The 15,207-nt window shown below is 35.6% G+C and overlaps 1 protein-coding gene across 17 annotated transcripts in view; it reads right to left on the minus strand.

Annotated features, from left to right (window-relative positions):
• PCDH15 (protocadherin related 15) overlaps positions 1 to 15,207 on the minus strand; it is a 724,552-nt gene that overhangs the window by 260,439 nt on the left and 448,906 nt on the right. For 16 of the 17 annotated variants that reach the window (XM_060034587.1, XM_060034586.1, XM_060034585.1 and 13 more), the window contains one exon: positions 10,081 to 10,213. The exons of the other annotated variant lie outside the window; for it this stretch is intronic. In XM_060034587.1, the coding sequence (XP_059890570.1) occupies positions 10,081 to 10,213 (133 nt within the window). The remainder of the gene's footprint in view (positions 1 to 10,080; positions 10,214 to 15,207) is intronic. 17 annotated transcript variants of the gene reach the window in all.

Below are 15,207 nucleotides of genomic sequence, written 5' to 3' on the forward strand. Positions count from 1 at the left end.
AATCAAGAAGCAAAGAGAAGAAAATAAAATCAAGGCTGATCAAGCACACCTTAGAAAGAAAAGAATGATTAGTCTTGTGGGTAGATCTACTCTGCTATTAAAGGGATTGTTTGTAAGTCTGAGCACAACTGAAAGAAATAAATGAACTTCAATCGCTAGGAAAGGCAGAATAGAATAATGAATAATAGTATATAACCTCTGTATCAGAAGAGATGGAATCCCCACTCGGCAACAGGGTTCTGTTTGACATTAGAAAAGTTACTGCTTTGTTGGGAGTATGAAAGATGAGGAAGCTTTCAAGTGCTTGGTGTAGTTCCTGCCTGATAGTAGCACTAAGTTAAAAGTAGATGTTGATGCTATTATTATTAATATTGATGTCTTAGCCATCTATCTCTTGGGCTTTCTAAGTTTCACTTCATTCTCAAACACAAGTGATCATTCCTTCTCAATGGAGGAACTAGTAAAATCATAAAGTAGGTGAATATATTCTTTGGATTGTATCTGTTACCAAAGCTGTTGCCCCAGAATCATACCCCTGCCCCTCCCTTGAATGGAAACCAATTGCTCTTATCTAAGTTTCAGGAGGAAGCTGCAAAGAGCAAAATAAGAACTGCTTAGAACCAGCCAGGCCCCAAATGGTAGAAGACTTGACTTTCAGTAGACTTTGAGTCTCATTATATCCTCATTGTAATATATTAGCATGGTAAATGACATACCCATCAGCACCATGACAGTAGACAATTGCCATGACAATGACTGCAAGAGCCCATACAAGGACTTAAAAGGAGTATTGCATCAGCTCCAGGTCCAAACCACAACCCTGTTCTTGGATAAGTCATGAATATTCCTCCCACTCTTTCCATTTCCCTACCTTTTACCTCGACCCTCCAATATATATGGTGTCTCTGCTCAAATTGGCTTGAGAAATTGATTTGCAAACTAAGTTCCCCCTTCTCCATTCTTTGGCCATTGAATAAAGCTTGTGCTCTTCCAGTCTCAGCTTTGTTTTCTTTATTGGCTATGCCAATCTGATCAGAAAAAGAACCTCCCTGGCGAGACAAGGGGTCTCAGCTGGGCTAGGACCCCCAGTACCTGTGCAGGTGACAAGTTTGGTAACATATCCATTCCTCCACATTTGATATTTCACTTTTCTATCCATTATTCCAAGTGCTCAGTACCTTCTTGCTCACTTTTACAATCTTAAATCTTAAACCTTAGTATGAGTTAACTGAAAAACAAAAATGGCAATGTTCATTCTTCTTGGAGAATAGCAATAAAAATACTATTAGTTAAGAACTTTTTCTTTTTTCATTTTAGGTACTGAGTTACCTAATTCACATGCTATCTCATTTAATCTTTGCTTCCCTACCCAAAAGACAACAACCTCCCCCCGTTTCCCAAGCTCTTAAAATTCTGTTTTTTGATTATACCAAAGGATAAGTTAGTCCTTGTTATTTTATTTAATAAATATGTATTGACCTAATATAGGTACTTATATATATATATATATGAACTATACCTTAATAACTAATGTTGCTTCTGTTTTCAACTAGCTAATATGAGACCCAGAGCAGATAACAGAGAATTTTGACACAGTTTAAATAAATGATCCTTTATTTCAATTTAATATACTAAACTAACACTAAGTCTTAGGGGTACAAAATATTTTTTCCTTTTTTTTTCTTTTTTATATTTTATTTAAACATAATGGACTTTTTGTTATTTGTTTGCTTGTTTTGTTTTTGAATGATACTCAACTGTGTATTACCAGGGTCAGAAACCTTTTTTTTTCCCTTAAGTCATTAAAATGCTTGTAGGCCACCTGTGGTCTCTTCATATTATTCTTTATTTTTTTTGTTTTCTTGTTTCACTTTTATTTGTTTATATTTTATTAACAAACTTTTAAGAATATAAAAACCATTCTGGGGCTTCCCTAGTGGCGCAGTGGTTGAGAGTCCGCCTGCCAATGCAGGGGACAGGGAAGATCCCACATGACCCGGTCCGGGAAGATCCCACATGCCGTGACCCGGTCCGGGAAGATCCCACATGCCGTGGAGCGGCTGAGCCCGTGAGCCATGGCCGCTGAGCCTGCGCGTCTGGAGCCTGTGCTCCGCAACAGGAGAGGCCACAACAGTGAGAGGCCTGCGTACCGCAAAAAAACCCAAAAAAACAAAAAACATTCTCAGTTTACCAGGCATACAAACAGGCCACTTTGCCCAGAGGCTATAGTCTGTCAATCTGTACTCTACTATATCTGTTCTTTATTTTTGAAAAAATCAAACACTGTCATCACTTCAAGTCACTTATTTTTCTACCACTGCTCATTTTCAGAAATATGTCCATGTGTCAATAAAATAGAGAATTGGTAGCAAAAAAAAAGAGGGCAAGGAGAAAAACATTTTAAATCAAGGAACAATTGCCAACACTTATTTTCCTCTAATCCCAATCCTTCACCCTTACAGGAACACGATGTGTGCAAAGAGGGTCTTATCTTTACTCCATTCCCATATATATGTTTGTTATCCATTTTGCAAAGTGTAATTGAACTTTCCTTTGGTATGACCTTACCAGCAACAGGTGAATGGATCATTTGATTCAAACTTGTTCATAACTAAGATTTGTTCTCTATAGTCAGTCATAAGCTTACTGCTGATAAATGGATATTTTGATTATTTGTAGAAGTATGAAGGAAACTAGGTTTTCCATCTTGAATAAGCCATGTTAGAAGCAATGTCAAGGCCTTGAAAATAATACACTTTATCATTTTGCTCAACTAGTAATGCAGGAGAGTATCACAACTAGGAACCTAGGAATGGAATGAGGCAGGTCCAGAGTTGATTGCTTTAAATGCCAAATGCTACAGATTTGCACCTCCATGATATCTCCTAAATATTTTTTTTCCCTGTTCTTTCATTGTAGGTGCAAAAGTTAAGACGTGCATAATCCTTATACTCAGATCAAATAAGGAATCTCAACTTTTGGGTAACAAATTAACTGGTTTTATTTCTTCCAGGATGCTATCAGGCTATTGCATTGATCACCTCCGTTTTTGGTGTGTAGCTGACTTCATCAATAATGTCTCAATTAAATCTATAACTCTTACTTAGCAAAACTGTCTCATTTTTATTTGTATGATGCATTCCTCTTTATTTTAAAACAAATTATGTTTCTGGGGACTTGGAGTGAGGAGAATGTGATCTTCTCACTCATTAATTTTTCTTCCTTTCAATATCACTCTGATGAGGGAATAGAAAGGTTAGAGAAGGAAATAAAAGAATCGCCTGTATTGGATTGCACCAAATTATTGTGGACTGGTGCCAACAGACTCCACTGTTAAGGGACACGGCCCCAAGCAGCCATCTTAGGAATTGGTCATACCTTGAGAAATTCTTCCGTATCTTCTACAGAACGCACAGTTGGTGGCTTCTTGCTGTATATCTTGGTGTACATGGCTTTTTTCTCCACATGCTGCAGCCCCCTTAGTTTTTATTTATACTTAAAAGCCTCAACTCTGACATCTGCGGACCTAGGCAGGATCCATCTCACCTACAACACTGGAAAAAGTCTTCAAGGGAGCAGTTCATGCCCTCTTGCTGACTGCCCACTCCATCGTGACATCTCCTTCCAATGCCCTTTCCCTTGTAAATGCACTGGCTCAAGTCTAATCAGCCATTCAATTAGAGAACTGGATGTCAATCTCCCTTTCTTTCTTATGGATTTTCTTCTCTTAGTCTAAGACTAAGAGAAACACTGAGTTACTAAACACTGGAGCACCAAAAAATTTACCCTCATCTATTTCTATGGTGAAGTTTTCCAAGACTGTTGGGGTATCTCCTACCTACCCTTGGAGAGTATTCTACCAAGAACCAAGAATTCTTTGAAGTAGAATCTAGGAATTTAATTTTTTTTTCCTCAAATGTGCTTTATCCAGGTTATAATCTAAATTCTATTCTATATCCTCTATGTTAGAAAGGATAATAACAGTCAATTACTTTTTCCTTTAACTACTTCTTCCTGAGACCATTATATTAAATCATATCTTCTCTCAACCTTTAGTATTTTTTACCCTCATATAACACCATAAAATTAACCTTCAGAAAACACAGAACTAATGTAATATAAAACATATCCACCCCCTAAAACATGGGAAAAGAATAAAATTTAATAGTTTTTCTATAGCCTAACCCACAATATTGTGATATAGTAGATAGAGCTAAAACAGAAAAAAACTACTCTGGCTCACAAATCTTGCTGTTTCTGAGGTGCAGTTTCCTCATTTGCCAGATAATGAAGATAATAATATCTAATAATATTGGTCTATTTATTAGGGTCAATGATGGCTATAGGGGAGCAAAATTTGTCACTCCAGATTGTGTCTCATTGGCATGAGTATTAATTTAGTTTGATTACTTTTAAGACCCAAAAAACTCAGGAAGAGCCTTTGACCTTCCCTCTGCCTAAAAGAATGTAGATAGAGGACCTGTTCCAGGATGGAAGCTACCCCCATCAATAACTACAGTATGAACTAGGTGTGTAGACAGGGACGAACATAGCAAAGTCTGTTAAAATTCGTCTCTGTGTCCCATTGTCTCTGACTCATCCAGCCAACATTTATTTACCAAATATTTGCTCTTCCATATCCATGTGTATAGCCTTCCTCCTCTCTGAAGTCTCAAACCACTATCCCCAACATTTTCTTTTGTCATTAGTTGAAGATGGTATTTAAGATGAGGGTTTCAGCTATTTTGGTGAGTTACTCAGTTTTCCTGGGTCTCTTCCATGTATAAGTGTTATTAAATTTTTTTTTTTGATTCTCTCCCATTAATCTGTCTCATGTCAATTTAATTCTCAGACCAGCCAGAAGGAACTGGAATGGTAAAAGGAAATTTCTTCCTCTCCAACATGACCAAATGACATGATGCATTATACATATGTTGAAGAGATATAACTTTTTTAGCAGGTTAAGGTAACTGACTTTCAATACTGTTATCACAAGTTATAAGCAAAAACTTAAAAATAAAAGCAAATAAATTATTGAGAAATATTATGGTAGAAAACAAGGACAATTAATAAGTTGAATTAAGAGAACTTATAAAACATTCTGATTTGTCAAATTCTACTGAATCAACCAAAATTTTTTATTTATTTTCTCTTTGCGGTACGCGGGCCTCTCACTGTTGTGGCCTCTCCCGTTGTGGAGCACAGGCTCCGGACACACAGGCTCAGTGGCCATGGCTCACAGGCCTAGCCGCTCCACGGCATGTGGGATCCTCTCAGACCAGGGCACGAACCCATGTCCCCTGCATCGGCAGGCGGACTCTCAACCACTGCGTCACCAGGGAGGCCCCAACCAAAATTCTTTAAATGTATGTTTTAGTTTGTTATTTAAAACAATAGACGTGCACAGGATTTGGTATTTGGACAATAAACTTTTAACCTTCCATCTTTAAGAATGGACTATATGAAATATGCACAGATCAACTATTTCTAAAAAGACTGTTTATCAGTAAGCTGATTTTAAGGAGCATATATATTTTCTCTTTGTCCAGAAAGTGAAATAGGCAATATTCTGCAGTCGGGGTAGGGGTGAGGGTGATTAATAGATGGAGACTTCTGAATGTTGAACAATGGTTATCAGCCAAACCATAAAGTGGCCTCAGTGTGGAAAGAGTACCTGTCCCCTAACAGCTTGAGTAGGATAAAGAACAGAAAATGGAGAACTCGCAGGGATACTTCAAGTACGTAGGCACAGTGGGTAAGCACATAAATGTTTAACCATAATTCTTAGGATTTTGTCCTATCTTTACAGCTTCTTAGCACAATGAGCTTGAAAAAAGAGCCGTTTACTTTTTGTGGCTCAGTTTCTGCATTTGTAAAGTTATGATGATAATAACAATAGATCCAATTGCTTTGGGTTTTTATAAGAATTAAATGGGAAAACATGCGTGTTAAAGTATACATATTTGTTTATATATTTTAGTATTCAAAATAAATATTTTGAAAATATTGGCAGTCCCTTCATAGGGAAAATAAGACATCCCTGACTCACTGAATTTTACCATGAACTTGTGGAATTATTTGCCTATGTGAAGATTATACATTCTTGACCTATTAACTCAGAAGTATAGCCAAAATTTCTTTGGCTATGGGGAGAAAATATATAGATAGATATTACATGCATCACTCCAGGGTAACAGCAAATAACTAGGTTTTGTTTTTTATTCTGTTGTGTTGTGTTCTGTTTTCCACAGCAAGCATTGCCCTCAATCAAGAGATCAGTAAAATTCTAGACAGAGGCTGTTTCATCAGTCTGAGTTGTACCTTGTAACAGTCACTGCCAACTAGTGATGGGCATAGAATGTGAAATTTGGCAACAAAAACCTAGCTATTTTAACTGATTCACAATTTAGTACTTAAAAGTGGAGTGTGCCATAACAAACACCCAAAAAATAAATAGCAGTGACATCAAGAGAGAGGAAGGTAGTGAGGAAACTGTTATTGGATGCTGTAAGGATGGGAAATCATGTTAGGCAGCAGTTAGCAAAACTGCTGTTTGCAGTAACTTGGAAAGCAAAAGCTGTACGAAAGGCAGTCATGGCTCTTGACATCAGACTTAACCATGTAATTAGTGTCTGCCTCTAGTGGAAGGATTACACATGATTAACCCACTAGCAGCCTTGTGACTTGGTTTGGTGGATGAAATGTGGGCAGAAGGGTCCTATGTCACTTCTGGGAGAAACATTATGAGAGGGCATATGGTTTACTGTGCCTCTTTTTTCACTCTGTCAAAAGAACAACATTGCCACAGATAAAGGCTGAAGTTGAGTGAAAATGATGAACAGAGCTGGAACTGATTCATGATGGACATAACAGGAAATAAACTTTTCAGTTATAAATTGTTGAAATTTTGAGTGTGTGTGTGCATAATATAAACCTAGCTGTCCTTACCGAGACGATAAGGAAACAACTTAAATAGTGCCTGCCCCATTAAGTTACACTTAAGTGTTATTATATAACTATTATTATCATATGAGTATGAGAATGATGGTGATGGTATAAGAAGATTCTGTATGTAAGAAAGAAGGATTATTCTAATGGTAATAGGGCTGAGTCAAACACTCAAAGAGAATGTGAGCCATAAATTATAAGGGTAACTTGGATGGAAACAATGCTCTTGTAAAGATAAATAAAAAGCTGAGACTTATTGTATTTGGGTATAATACATAGTCCTATTTGGTAGCACTGGCTCATCTTTAGAGTGATGAAAGTAGATCAAAATTTCAAGGGACAAAGATGCAGGAAGCTGTTGGAGTCAACACATTTTAGTGATTTAAATCTTGGAGGAAATTGGCTCCATATAGAGGGGTATTATGGTAAAAGTTTAACAACTGGCTCTGGACTGGAGGGTACTGATTTGTTGCATTTGCTAATTTCTGTGGCATAAATACACCCACCATGGCCAATTGCAAGCTATCAACGTGACACAACTCAACACGAAGCTGGGGAGAAATGCACACAACTTGCTGTCACGATCTCAGAGCCCGCTCTGGCTCCAGCACACCAGTCTTACAGGCTTCACTGGCAGATCAGAATTACAAAGGAGGAACATGCTTAAGAGCAAGATCTGACCAAATCTGGAAGGAAAAACCCCACCTAATACTAACCCTGATCAGCATAAGTTCGAAAATTAAGAGTTCTGGGTAACATTTTCCTCCACTAAATGCCATCAATACAGCAGCCAGGCAAAACAGCCTTAACAGGCTGAGGAAAATCACAGCCTCCCAAACAACTTTTAGATAGAATGAAAGGAAAATACCTACAAAGGGAAAGGAAGTGGGGGGTGAACAAGGATTATTCTCTGAAAAGAAACCACTTTGATCTCAGTCAAAACAGATTATTTTGAAGTCAGTCCGCTGTTAGCTTCGAAAATATATTTCCCCACAAATCTTGTCTTTCTAAATTGAGCTATGAGTCAGCAGTGGGTAGTGCCGTGTGTGAAAAAGAGAGGATGTAGCCAGAAGTACCTCTAATGCATTCTGTTATTACAAGTCTTTGGAAGAGTAATTTGATGGAAGCTTTTCAACTTTTAGGTCACTAGTTTAAATTCAGTCTCAGTTGATCACGAGCAAAAGTGTATGGTTGGTGGCCTGTGAAAAATGCCTTGATGGTGTCACCCTAGTTCTTTCTAATAGAGACTGCCACTTTGTAATTGGCACCCTTTATTTTGCTTCTACCAGAAGCACAAAGGGTGAATAGAAATGTCATTTCAAGTATTTTCTCAGATTTTGTACTAGAGATATTTGAGATATGAAAAAGGCCAACTCCTTTTCATCTTTAACTCACAGGTAGAATTATTCTCCCATAATATGGTACCTAGATATTTCTGGGATTTATTGAAACAAAACCTGAGCCAGCTTACAGGTAAAAATATATCTTACTCATAGAAAGTTAAATTATACAAAGGCACATTTTTAAGAAATATTTAAACGTAAAACATGTAAAATTTCTTGGCCTGAACTTACAAATCTAAGATTTATTTTTCTTTTCTTCTTGTTTAAACAAAATAAATCCCCATATATGTAAAGAAGGATTTTCATTATTCTATAAAGGTACTTGTCTTCATATTTGGTTTTCCATATTTTTTATCATTTTCATGACTTAACTAAATGTTTTCTTCCTCCTAAAGAAACTATAGGTTTTTTTTCTTCTATTTTGACCATTAAAATCCCCCAAATTTCCTTATTACTAATATGTCTACTTTCGTATAATTCTGTTTCCCATCTTTTAATAGTAAATGAACAACAAAAGCAAATTCTCTCTAGTTGCCTGGAAAAAAGCAACAAAATAAATACAAGAGCAGAGGCAAAGAGAAGTATCTGGTAATGTCAACCAAATTTTTGGCAGCCTCAGATAATGAGTGGGATATAATGGAATGAACCTTGTTTTGGAAATAATGATAATTCAATCAGCTGAGTTAGGCCTCATTTAATTTCTGTAAGGTTCACTTTCCACATCTAGATAATGAGGTTGATATGTTTCATTATTTTTTACATTCTTTCTAGTACAAACATTCTATGGAATCTTCATTTTTATATCATCAGGGTTTGAGTGAGAGGGTGTCTGTATTCAGATGACATTGAGCAAGATGCCTCGTGTCACCTCATTTGATGGTAAAGATCGATGCTGGGATTTTCTTAAATCATCACATTTAAAATCTCTCTTAACCTTCAAGGCCAGCTTCCTGAATTCTCATGTCAACACCTCCTGCCATTTCCATATAACACCAGGAGATGATAAATCGTCCGTCCTCTGAACATCCATAGGTAAAATAATACGTCATGTTCTGGTCCTCATGATTTTTATGGTAAGTGACAGTTATTATCAACACCATATGTAGCCTAACTTGAAGCTGTAGATTCAGTTGAAAATGCAGCATTTTCTGGCCAAATGTGCTTTAGTTAGAAATGTATAAATTGAGAAAATCAAGCTATGATTCTGCAAGTAACTCATATGCCCATGAATCTGGAGCTGCAAATGGAAATATCACCTAAAGCTATCCCATTCATCGAAACAAATAAACTGAGGCACAGCAACTACAAGATTCACCCATGGGCACAGAATAAAATTGTCTGCCTCAGCAATAGAATGCCTACCATCAGCCGGTGAATCTAAAGTCATTTTCTATACAGAACACTGCAGCAAAAATAAATCCTGCTGGGGCAAAGGAATCCAAGACAGAAAATAATAGTCAGCTGCAGATTCTTTGGATGCAAAGTACAAAATATTCAAGTGCATGTTTCCAATCCCTTCATTATCTCTTGTAACGATTGCAGCTAATCCCTGCCAGCTAGCGTTAGCTCTTCAACAGTGGCAATCAATAGAATAGATTAGCTGTGAAAACCCACCATCCATATTATCCCTGCTTTCCTTTCCAGATGGAATTTTCATTCACTAGAGTGTAATCAGACATGTGAGGTTTTCTCCTCCGCCATGCACAGATATAAACCCATTAGCCTTCAAGGTTGTCGCTAGAATTTTTTTTTTTGTCGCTAGTATTTTATACATATATAAGGAGCATACCTGTAGATTTAATAAAACAGCGCCGACCCTCATGGCCTCACTCATTTCAAGGCTATACATCAGCTGTGGGAAGCGAGGAGGGCTTTGATTATTTGGAGGAAGCACTTCAATGTACACAGTGCAGATGGAGTGCCTGCAGAGAAAGAGAAGCAAACAAGAGGGGTAAAAATCTACATCACATTTAATGACAGACTGAATTTGATATTCTGTTATTGGGTTTACAGGAGAGGAAATTCTGAATTTTTATAGGAAAAAATAAAATAATTCAAAATGAAAGGATGGAAAAATAAAGCTACCACCAAAAGATGATGTTTTTATGAAATTATCTTAGTAAAAGGAAAAATAATGCCTCAGGTACATGTTTTTCCTACTTAGATTAATAGTGTGAATTAAAAAGGAATAGCTGTACAAATAAAGCTAATAAATTAACTTGACTTCTGACTTTATTTTGTAATGCTTCTCTAATAGCAAAAAAAATTCTATAAATATCTAATAATAAGAGTTGGTCTTGGGGCTCTATTCCTATTAAACCAGCAGAGAGAGTATTGATTAAAATAACACAAAAAACAAAATATGGGCTGTGTTTTATTAATTTTGTTGCTGACATCAATGGCTTAATGAAATGCATATCAAGAGTCAGGATCATAAAGTAATCATTGTGTAAAATAGTTGCAAACAAAACCAAATCTGTTTTTAAGTCTTCTTTAAAGAGTTTAATATAAAAATTTAGAAACTAGATTTAATTGAAGCCTTAGATTGATGGGCATTGTTTTTGAGGGATAAAAATATATTCTATTATTATAAGGACAAAAACATTAGCATTGACATAATCATCTTTTTTGATATGTCTAAACTCTGAAATTTCTTTACACAGCAAAAGCTGAAGATGTTCAAGGTTGGTACAGAAGAAACACTGGCAAAAATATATCAAATGAGACCTGCGAATTTACAAAGTTAGTCTTCTATCTTGAAGAACATACCACCACTGCCTGAGATGTATGCTTTAAACTTATTTTAACAAAATCATGCCTTTTTATTCAAAACACATTTCTTACAATTTCTATTTGGGGGCTAGAATTTTCTTAAAGTAGCCCAAAGCTCTTTGCATTAAGTGCATCAATTAAAAGACATGGTCACCAAAAACATTTTTCTGAGATTATTCTATAATAGTTTACTTTGAAAAGCCCTTAAGAGAAATACAGATCATAGGCACTGAAAACGATTTTTTAGCTTATCACCTTATATCACCTTATATTATGCCGAAGTCCAAATTGTTTCTGAACATATTCTCAGTAGAATAGATATCTATAGAATATTAAGCACCTCTAAAAAGCTGCAGTGACTTTAAAAAAATTTCATACTTAAATTCATCACAATATTGTTCCAAAGTAATCTCATTTTAAATTAAAATCTCTTAGACTTCATAATCAGTAAAAGTATCTGCATTCTTTCTTGCTCTGATTTTATCTCATTATTAAAATTTGCCAATAAAATTACCCAAAATATAATTGCTTTTCTGTTCAATTTTGTTTTACAACTCGTGCTTTAAGGATAAAATGTTAAAGTAGATTAAAATGGATGATGAAATGCTGCTTATAAACTTAGCGGTATTAAGTTTAGCCTATAGGTACTATAATGGCTAGATGAAAAAGAAAAATATCAGCAAGTTATAAATTTAGTGTGCAAAGAGTCCCACTCTCATATTGTAGGAATACATTAATTGTCAATATGAGGTGGGCCTATTATCCTCCCAGGTGGTGATCTGGTTCCAACAGCCATCCCAAGATATACACTATTGCTGATATTACCCTTCGTAATCCTGACTTTTTTTAGTGTCTGTTATTTATCAAGTGATTTAAATATTTTATAAATCTCTTCCTTTTTGCTGCCAGCACATTCTCTATGCATAAGTCTTATAACATTTACCCTATACCACATTGGTAATAACCCTAGCTGAGTGACGTTGAGCACTGGATTCATAACCACACATTCCTGGGTTAGAATTTTTATGCTATCACATGTGATCATAGGCAACTGACTTCTTTCAGTTTCACTATTTCCATCTGATAATTAAGAATAATAACATTAAGATTAGCATAAGGATTAAATAAGATTATACGTATGGTGTGTATGTGTGTGTGCACATGTGTGTATGTATATATAAGTATATACACACAAAGAAAAACACATTTATCAGTTATTATTGTTAACTGTTCAAAATAAGGCTTCTTATTCTATTCTGTGGAATGAACTAAATAAGCTTATATTTACCTTATTAACATCCCTTAAAATATTTTAGACATTTTAATCACATCTTTTCACTTTTCTTGGCTAAAAACCTACAGGCACAGTATCCCCTCTTGCCTCCCCAGAGTGGAGTGTGGTAGTGTTAGGGTTCGGACATATTGGATCAGAATCTTTTGATGTGGGACCACAAATCTACATTTTCCATGGATATACAAGGTTTTTCTCACACACACTTGATTCAGAAGACCATTGTCCCAGAAGTTCATGGGAAATATAGCATGTAGACTCACCTGCTTTTTAAGTTAGGAGCCCAGGGGATTCCTCTACAAACTGACCTAAAACTCTCCTTAATAAGCTTGGAGGCAAGAGATTCCCTCACTGATTAACATTTTCTTTTTGACATAGAACACACCTGTACCCCAAATTCAAAGTTTCTTTTCAAAAAGTTAGAGCATTCCTGCTTTTGATATTTAGAACTTCAGCTTACTGATGTGGAGTACTTTATAAAATCTTTACCAGAATATGGGTCTCTTTCTGCTCTTAAAACTATAATTTGTACTAAACTTATTGTACTTTGTATATTTCCTTATTTTTCCCCCTTTGAATATTTTCCCATTTTAGAGGGCTAAACTGTTTATATCCACAGCACTACAATAAGGACCTCTAACTCAGATGAAGCTTGTGTCTTTGCCACAGAGAAGAAAAATTTTAAATGCAAAACAAAAAGACTATCCCCAAGGCAGAAGACAGTGAACAACTATGGTCCAACATGACCGTCTCCTTCATCTGCCCTTACTCCTTTGCTTCCTTTGCTCCTTTCCACAGTAATTCAAATGCTAGAATTGCTAATCATGTCCTCCACCCCCACAAACACACACTCCTGGATCTTAGAGTTATTTGGGGAAGATCATAACTCAAGGTCTTGCATTTTTCATCTTTAACATCCTGACACTTCCCTACAATGTGTTTAAATAAGCACTAACCTTCGTGATAGCTATTGCCTTCTAAAATGCTATCTCCTTTTTATCCCTGATGTCAGCATAGTGTCAGAGTTAGCTTTCCTAAAATGAAATGCCAAGAGTATTAACAATAAAATGATATCATTAATGCTGTAATAAATAGTAGTAATTCAACAGCATTGATCAAGCACATAATAAAACAGGACAGTCATGAGGTAAATAATAAATTATAATAAATTTTATGTGAACACTCTGTATTACATTTTATAGCTAGTCTTAAATGCATAAAACTGAGAATCTATATAATACCAATTTTATTTTTGTAATATAGCCAGTATAATGTAGATAACTCTCTATTTCTAAACATAAAAATCATAAAGTTTTTATTTCGCATTTGGTAATGAGGTCAAAGTAGAACAAGAGAGGTGATGTAACTTCTCAGATAATCGTATGATTTTAAAAGACCCTAGAAACCATCTAGTTTAACTCCCATTTTACAAAAGAGGATTATAAAATCAGAAAGATTAAGTGACAGATTCAGGGTTATGAAGTTAATTAGCAACAGCAGATGAACTAAAAGGCAAGGCTTCTGTATTCAAAATCTGCCTGTCCTTTCTCCCCACATCCTACAAGAACAAAAGTGGGAGGTAAACTGAAGACATTTTAGTTATCTGATGTGTATTTCTGTGGGGAGTATAAAACATCCTTGGTTTGCAACGAAGGATGTTATCTCATAGGAAATCACAAATTTCAAGTCTTTGGATCAGGTTATAATATTACGATCAATTTTAATTATTTATATCATGAATAAAACTTCATCCATAACACTTTGTTTTTAAGAACAAAATAAAATATGAATAAAAAGAGGTTATGAAGATAGACCTAAGAAGCTTTTACTTCAGAAATGGTATAATTTTTAAAAAGTCATATTTTTTGGACATATTTTTTGGACAATATCATTGTCCATATTTTTTGGACAATAGTACACAGTGGTACTGAGGTGATGTCCTTGACACTTAGAGGATTGCACAATCTGTATGGTAATTTTCTTTTCAATGTGTCAACATACTCTACAGGGTGTCTATTTGTAACTATATTTCTACATTGTCTCTAAGATGAAGGTTCTAGGTATTTATATTGCTTTCACTAGGAGACTTAAGACAAAAACCTTATCTTTTCTTCCTTTGTCTCCCACCAACATCACACTAAAAAAGCTATATTTACATTTCAGTGTTTACAGGTTCTACTTTACTATTTTGGAAGTACACACAGGAATCCATAGGAGCAAAAATTTCAGACTTAAAGCTAAATAAGATGTCAGAGAAATTTCTCAGGGGAAGTTACAGGGACAAGATGTACTTAGGTACATGGTGTTGAGAGGAGACTGAAGGGGACACAGGCAGAAGTCTAACTAGAGACTTCTAATTAGAAGAGGTTTTCAACACTAGAGAACAGTGGCTTGGACTGCTATGTTAATAATGAAAGTAGGGGGATTTGTTGGTTTCTGAGTATGTTTTTAGGGTAGAGCTTAGAGTTGTTGCTCAAGATTATATTTGGAGTTTGAATGAAGGATAAGCATTGAGGATGGCTCCAGGGATCTTCGGCCAAAGTGACTCCAAGTTTGGAGATGCTTTATACCTACCACATATTGGACATTGAAGTCACCAAGCATTTTGACATACTGTTGAAATGAATGCCAAGCAGACTAGAACTAAACTCTTCCGCAGTGACCTGCAGGTCTGTAGATAACAGTGGGAGATGAGTATTTTCCTCTATAGAGGAAATACTATTGATCTCTTAAGAATTCTTAATCTTTGGGATTGATTTTGGTAAATCATACTTTCTTGAAAAATTATCCATTTCATCCATCTTTTCAAGCTTTTACAGCTATTAAAGCAAAGTGGTCTTTTAATGATTCTTT

The sequence above is a fragment of the Delphinus delphis genome, chromosome 16 (genome assembly GCF_949987515.2).
Source record: "Delphinus delphis chromosome 16, mDelDel1.2, whole genome shotgun sequence".
Lineage (NCBI taxonomy): Eukaryota > Metazoa > Chordata > Mammalia > Artiodactyla > Delphinidae > Delphinus > Delphinus delphis.